We start from the raw sequence: 14,934 nt of genomic DNA on the forward strand, positions 1-14,934 counted from the left end.
ATGAGCGGTCAAATCAATTGTGGTTGAGTAGAAGTGTTGTGTTTAATGAGATTAGGTCCATCATCATGGAGAAAAAAAAGGTTGTGTATGTACTGTGCATTGTGTATGGTACAAACATAGAATGTCAATAGCTACAAGATATTGGGATTACACTAACAACATAGAAAGAACAGCATTACTAAAGACAATGATTTACACTTAGTCAATGCAACTATCAAAACAGCAGGTTATAAATAAATTATCAATAATCACAATCATGTTTTTGGTATGATACCATCAAAATTCATTTCCCAAAATTTTTGTATTTCAACAACCACTTTTGAACAGTTACACATATGGGACAGTTCTATAACATCGATGGTACTGAAGAAATCTTCATAAATCAATTAACATTCACATTGTAAATTCTATGATTCAATGTACCTATATAATCATTCATTGTTGGAATGAGTATATGTAGTCTTAGTCATATTGGGGAATGGCTTCCTGTAACCCTACAAGTAACAAAGTGTCAAGTTGTTACATATTTGCAGAGAGACAATCACATGGGTATAGTTTCCGGAAAATAAAAGAACAATGTTAATTATTCCAACCTATTTAACAAATGACTTCAGTTCCTGATAAAAAAAATCTAAATAATATTTCATGTATATTTTCAGAATAGCGAAGTGTTTCACAAATAGCCTTATAAAACGCAAGTATAAACAACATTACAATAGGATATCTACAGTTCAGTAGGAAAATTATAGATCAAATCACACCTTGTCAACTCAAAAACAAACTGATTTCATGCTACTACCCAGACTCCATTAGGTGGGTACGGTGATGCTTTAGTGCTTTCCAGGGTCAATGTTCTGTCGCTCCCTTTTTCCAAATCCTGCTCCTGCTGCGGCTGCTGCGGACTGATCTACAGGCACACAAAGGAACAAGACTGCATTATCTTCACAGTCACAAACTTTGCCGATGCACATTATTCATTCAAACTGAGTACAGCAAACATTCAGCCATTGTGTGGCGTCAAAAAAAAAAAAAAAATCCTGGAACTGGTGATGCTCCTCATGAAAGGATAATGCTGCCAATGTTCTATATTTTTCTTGTCAACAAATCTCACGAAAATACCAAAACCAACTATGAGTTGATTGTACTAAAATGGTCTGTGTAGCCAAAGCCTGATGTATCTTATTCCTCTGTATCATAGAGCTCCATTGTTGTTCAGGAACTATTACAGACACATAATGGAGCCACACTACACTGGGTGACGCTCCTTCATTACCATGAACATGGTGTGTTTTGAGTCAATCCCATATACACTAACCAAATTTCATAAATACACACTAGTATGTATTAATCCATTGCAAAAAATAGTCCCCAACAAATGTGAGATTTACTCCTGTTTGAGTAATGTTTATTAAAAACTACTAAGACCAGCAATTTTGGGAAAGGTATTTAGCCTTTGTCACTATATACAGTATATATATATGACCCATGTTTTACAGAGTTGCATCCTCAGTAGGAGCAAATGGGCTCAAGTCTGAGAGCCACAGACAGGGGAGGGTAGGGAAATCAAAAAGTGTTGACACAGACTAGTATTACTACTACTACTTACAGGAATAGTGTTGCTCTTTTGATTCTAATTAGTTGACAAAAAGGGAAAATACAATACAGCCTAACACCAGCCTCCTTGTACAAATAAGTGTACTAAAATGTTATTTATAACAACTAGAAACTAGAAGAATAAATATTGTACTTGGCTGGCTGTACCATACCTGCATTCTCTGGTGGTGGTCTTGAACTCTCTCCTACTGCTCTGGCCCCTCTGGGCTGCGGGAATGACGACTGCCAAGGAAAACCCTGACCAAAGAGATGGCATCATCTTAGTTCAAATCATTAAATATACTCATTCGTCACAGCCAGCAGCCTGCCGTAACTGAACAATCATTACTGAATGTAAAGGGGGCTAGGTTTATCTACATTTAGACCTAAACAAATCTGCTTGTTTCTCCCAGAAGAGAAGGGGAGTAGAAGTAAGAGAAAGAAGAGCCTTGTTTCCTAAGTGAGGCAGAGTCACTCCACTCCAGAGACAGAGACAGAGGGGCCTCACAGGACCCTTACCGGGGTAACAGGCTGGAAGTCTCGTACAGGGGGCGGTGCTGCTGCGGCGGCTGCGGCTGTGGCGCCTGCTGCATTGGGCATCCGGGGAGGGAAGTGTATGGGCCAGCCCTCAAGGCCCTGCGGTCCCACCTGCACAAAGGGACCACAGTAGGGAGGGCTCAGCGGGCCGTTCACTGAGCCTGACGTGGGGTCTGAGGTACGTCTTTCCTGCTGCTGCCCCTACGAGGGATCACAAGTACACACGTGATCCCCAATCAGTGCACGGCTGCTACTCTTAGCGAGCGCAGTGGCCCTGTCATGGCATGAGCCACTGCTGACCTTCAACCCTGCTGCAGCTGCCTCCCACTGAGCAGTATAAATGTTCAAACTGTTGATCCCGAATGCACTGACAAACAACGTAGCTGGAGTTAGGCTCTTGTCCTGGAGTATTGATTTGTCCAGTGTGAACTTATCACAGTAAAACATCTATGTGGGGCTGCACTCTGTCACAAGGGGGCGCTAGTCTGCAAGGTTTACCACAACTCCTATCCTATTGCATGATGTGTCCCAAAGGCTTGAACAGCCTGTCTTGGCCCAAATGAAATCTACATGGCCAAAAATGAACAAACATGTCACCTATCCAGGCTGACGGCACGTTTTCATTTGAAATTTCAACATGTCTGCACCAACACAGGGCTCAGATCTCGGCTGCAGCCAGTACCTGTTTGTGATGCTGCATCTGCAGTCTTTCCAGCTTACATCGCTCTGTACGTTCTCTCTGACACTCGTTTTGTGCCTGATGAAGCTGAACCACAAACACACACACACACAAAAACAAACCCAAATCCAACATTAGAAAGCAGCTCAGTTATCATTGTTTTTCAACAAAACTTAAACTCTCCTAATCACGCCTCACATACAGTGAAAAACAGACATCTTACCTGATTTGTCAAATTAGTAATCTGACCCTGGAGTCTCTCAACTTGTCGCCTCAAATCCTCTTTTTCCTCATTCATTCGCTCCCTGTCACTCCTTTCTTTTCTGAAGTCTTCTTCAAAGATCTTTACCTGAAGCACAAAACAACAATGAAACGCAGTTGAGGAAACGCATGTGTAACCGCAACAGAACTGAGTGCGTGTGTTTATGGTTTGCTGCATGTCTGACCTGTTCCTTTAGTACAGCGATTTGAGTGAGCAGTTCCTGTTTCTTCAGGTTATTGGCTGCATCTGCAAAGTTACCCTGGCCAGGTGGTTGTTGGGAGGATGAAGGGGAATGCAGGTTTAAGGCTTCCTCCAAAGCCTGAAGTAAGACAAAGTCTGAGTATCACACACAAAGAAATGCTTCTATTCTACATCTCCCTCTCTTTCTGCATCTGTTCCTCACTCACTCTGTTGAGGCGTTGGATCTCCTTCTCCTGGTACTCCCTCTGTTTGCTGAGGGGCAGCAGCTGATCCTGCAGGTAGCGAATCTTCTGCTTCAGCTCAGTGGTCTCCGAGTTGAGGCACTCCTTTTCCCCCTGAAACATACACACCCAAAAATACTAAACAAACTTTTCTTTCAGTATCTGGAAACGTGTTGTTTTTTTCTTTTAGACCAATATCACCTGGGCTTGCTGTCCTTGTATTCTCACCTGTACATTTTCAATCTTGGACTTGGCCAGCAGCAGCTTCTTGTCATAGTCGCGCTGCCTCTGCTCTCGCTCTGCCTCCAGCTCAAGCACAGTTTTCTGGGACTCAGCCAGCCGTTGTCTGAGGTCTGTGATCTGAGGGACAATGTGAACCATTTAGCCTTGAGTCCACTAATCGCAGCTGTAAGGTGCAATTCTCATAAACACACTCAAAAGCAAACCAACAACATAAAATATCTGGTAAAGATGAACATCAGCTGTTGCATGTGTTAGGACGCAGCCTTAGAAACGTGGTAGAAATTTGTGTTACCAAATCTGAAACAGCCACAGCAACAAGGACACATTTGCAAACACACGTAGTTCTGTTTTTGTGTAAAAAATGAACGAACCTAGTGACGCAAATGGATATATCTAGGGTTCTGCGGTTTAAAACCAAGGTTGCATGGTGTCCCCGTCTGAACAAAGTGTGAATCTAGGTTTGTTCATGACTGTGGGTGTACTGACGCGTAGGTGTGTGTGTATGAGTGTGAGAGTGTGTACATGTGTGTGTTTCTGCTGCCCTCTGACTGCACCACAGCAGGAAGTCAGCGGGTACCAGAGAGGTGAGGGGAATTCTTAGTGAGGTGTGACAAGCCTTGTGGTAAGTGTGCTCTCAGATAGTGAGCTATTGCAAGATTGCACCTTTTCCACTGGACAAGCATATCGAAAAACACGCGCGCACACACACGCACAGCTGCTTCGCTGCCAACTGATGCACACAAACAGAGTCCTGTGTTCCTTAAAGATATTTTCGAATGACAAAATCCTTGACACCTGTCATTTCACTTGTTTGAAAACCATCAACAAATAAAACTGAGATTATTCTATTGGCATAATGCAAAATGTGACCACTGGTGTCACAATGCTACAACTATTCATTTTAAAGCCTGCATGCAAGATATATATATTGTTTTGTTGTTTTTTTTGGGCCATTTTCTTTGTGTACAGTGTTCAGTAATGTTCACCTATTGTAGAGCCCAGTTCATCCTTGTTTAGGAAATTTGAAACTACATTTAGCTATAAGCTATCAATGTATTACTACTGGTAAGAGTGGCAGCAGTACTTTGTGAAATAAATCAAGCTGAATTGAGAACAGTGGAGGACACAGCTGAATAGAGTTCATTTTGAACCTAGGGCAACAGATAAAGAACTGTCTATTCTAAGCACATACAATATTCATACAAAGAAGGATTTTTATGGAAATTGTGCATTAACAAGCCATATACTTTTTGTACTGTACATGTAACTGCATTCTTAAAATTTATAAGTGCTTTGCTATGAATCTAAAAGAAGCCCAGCGTGTGAACATTGACACAGGCCAAAGTGAAAATAAAGCATATAAAAATGAGACAAGAACACAATTGCATTTTTCTGACATGATCTCATCTCATCAAACTAAACTAAATGTGTTCAACTTTTTGAAAGTGAACTTTGAAATGGCAAAAATGAAAACATTTTTCAAAGGAATTCGGAGAGAATTAGGTATTGGTTCTCCTTCAACAGCTCTACATCAGCCGAGGACGTAGTGATGTCTTCCCACACCCTCCATAACAGCTGTAAAGTCATTACTGTACCTTCTGTTCAAACTGTGACTTCATGGAGTTCCACTGAATGTCCCACTGCTTGTTCACCTCCAGTACCTGTAAGTAGCGCCAGAAAGTGAAACAAATGACACTGAACATATAGGAAACAAAATACACAGAGACTTTCCCCTATGGCAAAAGAGGATGAGCAGTAAGAGCAAAAAAGACTCACATCCTTTCTCTGCTTCTCCAAAAGCTTGATCTTCTTTTCATACACCTCTACATCACAAGGTTTAGTTGGGGTTTTCTCTGAAGCTTTTCCACTCTGGGTGCACACAAAACATTCCTAAATCCACAACATTCCTCCATCACGCTAACCCCGCATCATGAGGGCTTATCAGGGGGGAATTTTTAAGTCACAAATTCATTGAGGAAACACTTTCATTCAATGTATATCTAACAAGGAAACATTAACTTTCAAATAAAACTATATTTAGTTATGTAAATGGACAGATTAATTTACATGAAGCAAAGTAAGTCTGCACAGAAGGAAAAAATGTGTGCGATGTCATTTCATTTTAACTACCTTCTGCGGTGTGGTGGCCTCCATCTTCGGTCTTACAGCGGCTGATTCCTCCTTCACAGGCTCCTCTTTGGCTTCTGCGGCTTCGGTGTCAGATGGCGCTGCCGACGATCCTGTTGCTGCTGCCCCTCCCGTGACAAGCTCCTTTAGTTTTTGATTCTCCTGTCTGAAACCCGCAAGAAAATGAAAATGATAGCATTTGTGAGCAAGGTCCCTTCCCGGAGTTTGCTGAAGTTTTGGTCCAGCTTCAGGATGTCCTCTGGGAAGGCCCTACAATACCGCTGGTTGCAGTGAAGCAAACAGAAAGCAGTGAATAATCCCCCCCTCATCCAAAAGAGAAAGCATTGGTCAACTGTCAGCATGCATGGCGAAGTAAAAATTGCATAGGGTCATCAAAACAGTAATGGGAGACTGATTCACTCTACATTCAAAAGGTCATGAGAAAAAAAAATTGTCCCACAGTTTTAGAAAGAAAGTCCAGAGGAATGAGAATGAGATGCAAAAGTTTAGGAATATACTGCAGATCACAGCTGGTTCTTTTTGATCTCACTAACAATAATGTTTCTGCCACAGCAAAGCAACACAAAACCCAGTCAAAAAAAAAAAAAACCATTACCTCAGCTGTTCCAAGTCTCGATTCCTGATATGATGATCCTCTTCCATTTTCTTTCGAAGCTCATTGTTCTCCTGTCTGAGCTGCTCACAGAGAGTCTATAAAACACAATTAACCCAACATTTACCATATTTTTTTTTACATCTGAATGCCCACACATAGCCAGAAGCAACTGCCTAAAACAAAACGGTGAAAATTATTTCGGAGTGCTGTACACGTGTATGAGCCGATTCAGGTGGAAATACTTCCCACCTCTATGGCACAAAATGACTCTTGATGTTTGATGTTTTTCTGACACATGCTCCTATATTTCACATTTTCAATCCATAAACTAACAAACTTGACTTTTCTACGTTTATCTCGGAGGGTTTTGAAAAGACAAAGGATAAGTAAGAACAAAACTGAAAATATGAACCCAAGTCTTTGCAAATACTGCTTTACTTACATCTATTAGAAATTAGGCTGTAATGTGTTTCAGAGGTACCACTGGTTCAAACTACAGACAGACAACCTCCTCTTTAAGTGCACATCTATGTAATATGATGTTTATTGCAAGGCACTTTGTAATATTATTTAGAAATGTGCTGACAATGAAGCAATAAAGTAATTATAATTTAAATTACAATGTGTTGAAAAAAAGGAAAGCTAGTGCTGTGTGCCTGTAGTAGTAGTTGTAGTTGTTTATGTGCCCAGCCCATATGGACAGCTGTGTAAGACACCAAATTTACTGTTGCAGTGGTGAGACACATTTGTTTTCGTGTTGAATGGTCAATTGTCAACAGTTAACACATGACATTTAAAACTCAAATGAAAATAATCAAAATAAATCACTCCCTAAACACATTTGCAACCACTGCATAATGCTAATTAAAATAAACTGTTAAGCGCCTGTAAAGCCACCATAGAGAAACAGTTTAAATCTAGAGGAGTGTTTACATTTTTTAAAATTTTGTCATTCAGTCGTGTTGCATACCTGTAGGAGGGAAGTCCTCTGTTCATTCTTTTGGACCTTGGAGGAAAGATGGTGAAACTCTACAGCCATTCGGCCGAGATGAGCTAACAGCTGGTTCGGGTTGGACTCCTCTGCGAATATGCTGAAGGAGCTCTCCAGTCTCTTCAGCTGGCTCGCTAGCTCGATGTTCTCCTGAGGCAGGAGGGGGATTACTCCCGCCACAGACCCGGTCTGTAGATACCCACAAAGGTGAACAGTCAGTCAGTCCTTCCTTTCAACCTGACTCAGCATGCAATCAAACAATTACAGATGCATTTCAACCAGCACGAGACTGAAAGTGCAACATGCTGGAAGAGTCATCGTGCTGCTATTTCTGTGAAAAGCAGCAGCTGACTTATCTGAACCAGTTTGTCCTGTTGGATTTAAATTTAGGTCACACAGACTACAGTTGTTGCGATTCTGTTCATGCAAGGAAACTGTACCAACGTAAGATAAAACACAACAATTTTACAACATGTGACAGGCTAGTCATACTATTAGTTCTGACATGTGTGACTGACATATTCTGGCACAGTGTCCTATTATCACATCCCCTAGGATGCAGTGTGCGAATGAATCAGATGTGTATTTCTAGCCAGTAATAATCCTGGACTTTCCCCTGACTGACTCACACTGGAGCTACCAGTATTGAGTTTGGTGGTGAGTCACCACACCAAGGATATGTTCCTAATATTGAGGAAATAGCTGTAAAGGGGAAAGGTTGAATTTAGCCTAAATAAATTAAATAACTAATTACTTTTGGGAGTTAGCAACAGAACATTAAAGATTCTTCCAAATTAGGACATTCTGAGTGCCTGTCTAATTTTCTTTAGGATATTTTCATCTTTGTATCACAAAAAGTGTTGTACGTACAGTCAAGGCATCCGTAGTCTTCCCATCCATATTCACGACCTCAAACTCTGATGAGGTCTCCTGTAAAGACCAAAAAGTAAGTAGCACCACAGCACATGCATTGTCTGTACAGCAATTACGTCATTAAACTTCCATGAATTAAGTAAATATCCTCCTGTTGAGAGCTGCCAAATGTCATAGTCCAGGCCCTCATAATGTCTGCCAGTACAGATTACTTACATTGGGCTTCTCAGGCTGAAGGGTCTTCCCTATATAGCTTGTTTGCTCCTCCTTCTGCTCTGCAGTGGGGTGTAAACAGGGCTTACCTGAAATAAGCCATACCAATACCAAGGTTTTAATGAAAGTTTCAGTAAAGTGAAATAACGTGCCATATGGTTACCACAACATCCCGAGTAACAACAAATGTGGAAATATGTCTAAAGTTCATGATTACCATCTAGTCTGTGTAACCTACCCTGTGTCTCCGTCTGAATGGGCCCTCCCATACACAGACTGGCTGCGAAGCTGGAGGACTTGAGGGCCTCGTTGTCTCTCACAAGTTCCTCCACTCGCTGCCGAAGCCTCGATGCCTCTGACTGAGACTCTTCCAGCAAATCACCTGCAAGTTTCAGAGAGATCTTGTCTCTGTTCGACACCGCTAAGGCTACATCTATCAGCATGAGCAGTCAAATAGGATGTGATAGAAGTTCAGTGAGAAATTTTGTGCAAGTAGCACTCCTTTGGTGAGTCACAAAAGGAGCAATAATGGCATTTACATCACTGACATGCAAGCTTTTCATCAAACTACCAATGAAGATCATCAGGTTCTACTACATTCCATCTCATTTACTGCAAGACAGTTTCATTTGTATATTCCGACAACAATAAACTCAAGCTAAATATGGTTTTCTTTTAGAAATTATACAAACTACAATAAAGAAATGTATGTTATACATTATATATATATTTATGCACAACAGATGTGTAATACCAAAGAGCAGCTGGCATTAGCCCACCATCCACCGTCTTCAGGACTTACCTAAACTCTTAAGTCCTTTCATCCGCTCCCTCAGTATGCTGTTTTCCTCCAGTAGCTGTCGATAGCTACTTCCCCCTCCGGCCTCCTCCCTGGCCTTGACCTCACTCCCACCTGGATCATAGATGCGGTACGGGCCTTTCCCTTCCATCGCTGTTTCTCACTTACTTGACATGGTCCCCTGAACTGTGGAAAGAAGACACAAGTTACTTTCAAGTTAATTGCAAAAACAAGTACCGGAAAATACTCAGTGGAGAAGCTGACCTTTACAGAAAACAAAAAATGCTGATAGTAAAGCCTTTAATCATAGTGGAGGACCATTACGTGCCTATAATGGTCCTCCACCCATTGCAATAAAAGAAGCAACTGGAGAAACAACTTCAACAATGTTTGCATTGTGAAACAGCCACATGTAATCCTATGTCAAGAGCATATTGCTCATAGATGCATTTAAAAGTATGAGGTAGAGTATAAGAACAACCAGCATCAGATGTCCACACCCAACCGTTCATGCAGAGGGAGGCAACAGTTGAGCAAAAGCGCTGGCTGTACAGTACGAGGAAAAATAATTTCAACAAGATCACGAAATCTCCTTGAACCAAAACTTAAATTGTAGCAATATTACAACCACTCAAATACAAAAGAGTGTTTGTGTTACTACTTGATTGCTGATGGAATAAAAACCACCCACTCAGACATGCTACTGTAAGTAACCCAACCAGAAGAACCTTTTCGATCCCTCTCTCCCTTTATAATTTATAACAGGACGAGTGTAAACTATCGGTGAAGCCCAGTGAAGAAAACAAAGATCAACGGACAGCCCTGAGAGGACGAAAGCAGCAACAGTCTCACCATAATGCCACACTGCCAGGGTGAAACATATGGCAAGAATGTGCTAACATTTATGATGGCTAAACATGACAACTACAACGTTCATGTCCGAGGGAAAAAGGACAAAAGCAGAGGGAAAAACACAAAATGTGACGTGAATCCTGCTAACAAACATCTACCCAATAGACGAGAGTCAAATACAGCACAATCTAGCTAATGATAGCTACCTTGATTGGCTGAAGAAGGCTAATATTAGTTTTCGCTGTTGTCATGCAAATTGCTAGCAACATCCTCGTTAGCTGTCGGCTAGCTAACACTAGATGACAGTGCGGGACAGGAAGCGTCTAGCTCCTCTTTTTTAGTCACTACAGATACTTTTATCGATGCAGTAAGCCAGTCGGAAAGCGGAGTGAAACGACAAATCAAAGAACAAAGAGGTGTCTTTTGTCTGGATACCTTTCAGCTCGCAGTGGCCTCTCGTCTCTCTCTGCCCAGACATCTATTGCGGAAGTGGTCTACTGGTCTGTGCTGTAACCTGGGAAATTCCACCTCGCAACGTTTGATATAAACACGATGATTGACAGGCCGGCGGACCAATCAGAACACAGCTCTCCGTCAGCGAGGCACCAACAGGAGCCACTGACCGTAATGTAAACACTGATGTTAAATGCTTTGCCTATCGTTTATTATTATTCGTAGTAGAGGTTTTACCGAAATAATCAAGTCTGTTCACATGATCTACTTTTAGAAATGGATCTGAATATTCATGTACAGCGAAAATGGCTCAAATAACACTGGGGTGAGTAAAACTGATAATCAAAAGCAGCCTGATTTTTCCGAATCGTATTTTAATTACACAACTTCTTAATCTCATTTTTACCCGTACAAACCCATCCCTCATAGTGCAGGGACAAACCCGACCATTTTCACTGAATGACTTTTGTCTTTATTGATAATTTTAGAGAAGGTGCCGGTGGGAGTTTCTGTGATTGCATCACATATTTCCTCTGAACCAGGAGGTCATTATGGCCTAGTTCAGGTTACACTGCGCTTTTTAAGTCCACACCAATGGTGTGAGTTCATGTTATAATTAAGGTTGCAGCAAATGACTATTTTAATTTCTGATTAGTCTGATGATTATTTTTCTTGATAAATACATTTTTCAGTCTATAAAATATAGACATAGAGAACCGTTTAAAATAAGAATTTCCGAAAGCTCAATTTCAACAAGTATTACACTATACACAGTGATGGTCTACACTAACTACTTAAATTTGTGACTCTCTGGGATGTTTTCTTTAAAAATGACTTAAATGATCAACTACTTAGAGTAACAGATTAATCAACTAATCGTTTCAGCTCTGACTGTCATTTTGTTTGTATCACCTGGAATTTGGAGCATTTTAAAATAATACCACAAAGAAGTTTCAATGTCAATTTAAATACAACATGTTTTAATAATGTTATGTTAGTCACAGTTTAAGAGGTGTTTGTTAAGGAGCATTGCACCACATACAATAATATTAATGTTTGAAAAAAATTGTTAGAACTTAATTGCAGGCTTCTGTCTGACCATACATGAATAGAGCAATTAGAGCAATAGTGACATCTTGTGGGAATTAAAAACAGGTAATCTGTGGTCATATTTCTTCCTCAGGGAGCAAGTCCACTCCTTGGTTAAATGCGATCACAACTTCTGATGCGGTCCAGCTTCAACTGTGTAAAATTAGGCTGTACAACACAGGTACTTGGTCATCAAAACTGAGTATTAGATGTTTCTAAGGCTCTATAATGGGTCAGAAATTATTAATTTAACCTCTAAAAAGTCTTATATTAATCACAAGTAAAACATATATAGCTGCTTTTCCACAAAGTTGATTAAGACAAATACACTGAATAATGATTTTAGATTTAAGTGCATCAACCATGGAGATGTGCTAACACGGGAAACACCCAGTTTGCAAATGATTTTACGCTATACATGATGTGATTTATGGGAAACATAAACTAATCAGAGTCACGCCTTTGTTCTTTTTCTTTTTTTTGTTTTTGTTTTTGCGACCATAATCACTTCCTGTAATGTATTAAAAGTGCACACAGATGGTGGTGGTGGTGGTACACCAGTAATACTGAGATACTTCTATATTAAAACTACTGCTACAGCGAAAACAGTTTAGTAATAGCTTTCATGAAAAGTGTCATCTTCCTTAAACAGTTCCCTCCATAGTAAAGAAGTTACAGTAACGTAGAATTTCATGCCATACTACTTGTCTCTTTGCCTTAACTTCTCTGGTGAATGAATGGAAATTATACTGTAAAGGAGAATAAGTGAATTAGGGAGAGTGGGTAGACAGCCTGTAATGTGTGTAGCCTAAAACAATAAAACTCAAAAAACAAAAAAATCGTTTTTATACATGTATGATCTAAAGCGTACACTGCTTTAGATCCAATTGAAGGGCCATTCTTTTCAATTAAAACCACGTACAGCAGCATAACGACAGACAATGGCATTTTAAACCATATTATATGTGGACCAGCAGACACTGGGACACTGGGAGAATATGTGAATGTGTTTCCCAAAGAGTACTCAGCTGGCTACAGGAAAAAGCAAACGTACAGGTCACACACAGACGTTGTTTTTTCCTGCGCCCTGTGCCTGCCACCAAACACTTTGTCCTTGATTGTAGGTGCACAGTGTTTCCACCTCAGGCTGCAGTGATGTGCTGAAATAATAAACAGGCTGCTGACTCTGAGCCTGCCAGCACAAAAACAAAAGCCTGAGGATACAGGAAATGTCGCCCATCATTTAGGCCTCCTGGGTATCAAATAGTTTGTTTTCTCCGCCCACCCACAATTTCGAATTATTCTAAAACATTTTGCTCATTGCACAAAGACAGAAGAGCGAGTGGCGTAATCATCAGATTGAAGCTCAAGTACAGAGTATGCATTCTATACCCTCACCCTGCTAACACACAACGAGGGTCCAGTCTTCAATCTCCTTCAAGCTGAAATCAGCAGCTGATAGTCATTAGCTCCGTGCTGCTTAAGACAAAATGTCCTTTTGTTAGTTGACTGGTGACTCCAGCTGTCTTCTCGGGGCCTTAAACCAGGGCATCCTCGTCTCTATCGCTATGCAAATAACTTAGCCGACATGTGCTTTGCCAGATATGCTTCAGTGTTAACTTTAAACAGGAAAGGAAAATCTAAAATTTAACAATGACCAGATTACCAAGTCCATTTCTCTCAGGCTTATGTATTAATAATAATAATGGGAATGAATAAATCTTATTTTTAAACTACATATTCCATAATGTTGTTATTTTGTCCTTAACATGGATTTAGCAGGTCGTAATGATTACAAAATCACATTAAAATGAAGAAATATGAATCAGGTTTAAAATAAACATACCATGTTACACATGTTGTTAAACATTTGCCAGTAATTTACATTTTAAGAGTATTTGTTTAGGATTGACAAGCATTTTCTTGCTAAGACAGTCAATACGGTATAAGTACAGAGCCTGTGGCATCTTTTCTGACCTATAAGGCAGAAATCTTGTCATTATGCTACATTTTGCCTCCCGTGTAAAGTTCCAAACAGAGGACAACACACTCATTTCAGTGCTAACATACAATGATTCAGCCCTGAACTAAAAAAAGGTAATGGCACAAATAACGCTAATAAATCTAATATTTTCTGTTACTACACCTCAAATGTTAAAACAAATAAACAACTCACCCACACATTCAGCTTGTGTCGGAGAGGCACTTTTTAAGGAAACTGGTGAATGGGGGGAAGCAATTTCACTGTGAGACATGGGGAATTCCCATAACCCAGTAAAATGGCCTGACACTGTATGCTCAGCCTAAACAGAACCTAGTGTGTGTCGAACTGTGTGGCTTGCCTTTGCAGAGCAACACGACACATGAAAGAAACACTGAATGCATTTGACTAATCTTTGCATATAAGCAGCATATACACACAATGCACACAAATGAATGCATTTCACCAAAACCAAAACATGACACATGATGCAGCAAGAGCAGCATTCAAGGAGACTGACCTCTAATACGCACTGACTTGTATACCTAGCACTGTGCATATAGCACAATATGTGGCTTGTTTGCAGGATACCACGACAATCCTGGAGCCTGCAGATTAAAAGAAGTTAAAGACTAAATCAACACCCATAACTCTTTGAGGATGTGACAGCTTTTTTTCATCTAATTTATGCCATACAAGATGAACAACACCACAGTTCAAACTTCCCCCAGCTGTCAAAAAGGGAAATTCAAGAACAGTGTATATTTTGACTTTTTGGCTGCATATTAACAATGTTCTATTGAAGTAATCTCTTAATCTCACATAATTATCATCAAATGGAGCAATTTCAGGTTGGGTGTGCCATTAAAGCCAGAGTGTGACTGACTGCTGTCTACTCTATTTGTTGCCTAGGATTTTGGCCTACTGCAGGGGATTTCCTCGCCACATGCGCCTTTTTTCATCTTTCCTCTTTTAACTCAAAGATGGCCTGACAACAGCTGCGCTCACACATACGCAATGAACTGAGACACTGACAAGAACTGAGGCAGCTGTCTGGTACTTTTGTCCAACCGAGACACATGAAATGAAGTGTACAGTGACGTGTTAATAGTTTAAGTGTCAATGACATATTTTATGTTTCCTAATTTTAATGTGTAGGGGTATAAATAATCGCTTAGTCACGGTAAGTAGTCAGGTAGCTGAG

General features: G+C 40.4%; 1 protein-coding gene across 4 annotated transcripts; it reads right to left on the reverse strand.

Annotated features, from left to right (window-relative positions):
* Positions 1-23: 23 nt before the first annotated feature.
* tnip1 (TNFAIP3 interacting protein 1) lies at positions 24-14,041 on the reverse strand. Of its 4 annotated transcripts, none has more exons than XM_041944181.1 (18): positions 13,926-14,041; positions 9,359-9,541; positions 8,795-8,938; positions 8,560-8,645; positions 8,341-8,400; positions 7,450-7,659; positions 6,480-6,574; positions 5,867-6,029; positions 5,513-5,605; positions 5,332-5,397; positions 3,722-3,853; positions 3,479-3,607; positions 3,256-3,390; positions 3,033-3,158; positions 2,813-2,896; positions 2,113-2,331; positions 1,767-1,851; positions 24-907 (listed from the first exon to the last, which is right to left on the reverse strand). In XM_041944181.1, exons 2-18 carry the CDS (start codon positions 9,504-9,506, stop codon positions 831-833), a joined length of 2,052 nt encoding a protein of 683 aa, XP_041800115.1. In that variant the 5' UTR covers positions 9,507-9,541; positions 13,926-14,041; the 3' UTR covers positions 24-830. The 4 variants fall into 4 exon arrangements, with proteins under 4 accessions (XP_041800115.1, XP_041800116.1, XP_041800114.1 ...); XM_041944182.1 differs by lacking the exon at positions 13,926-14,041 and adding an exon at positions 10,643-10,717 and having other exon boundaries at positions 2,113-2,241; XM_041944180.1 differs by lacking the exon at positions 13,926-14,041 and adding an exon at positions 10,643-10,717.
* Between the last annotated feature and the right edge of the window lie 893 nt (positions 14,042-14,934).

Source organism: Chelmon rostratus, chromosome 9, assembly GCF_017976325.1.
Source record: "Chelmon rostratus isolate fCheRos1 chromosome 9, fCheRos1.pri, whole genome shotgun sequence".
Lineage (NCBI taxonomy): Eukaryota > Metazoa > Chordata > Actinopteri > Chaetodontiformes > Chaetodontidae > Chelmon > Chelmon rostratus.

What these genes read in the sequence shown, in the direction of transcription:
- tnip1 (XM_041944181.1), bottom strand. Translation starts at nt 9,506, where the DNA reads ATGGAAGGGAAAGGCCCGTACCGCATCTATGATCCAGGTGGGAGTGAG. An exon ending in TTCAGCCTGAGAAGCCCAAT is followed by an intron (nt 8,401 to 8,559) that starts GTAAGTAATCTG and finishes TGGTCTTTACAG; the next exon opens with GAGACCTCATCAGAGTTTGA. An exon ending in AGATCCAACGCCTCAACAGA is followed by an intron (nt 3,391 to 3,478) that starts GTGAGTGAGGAA and finishes GTCTTACTTCAG; the next exon opens with GCTTTGGAGGAAGCCTTAAA.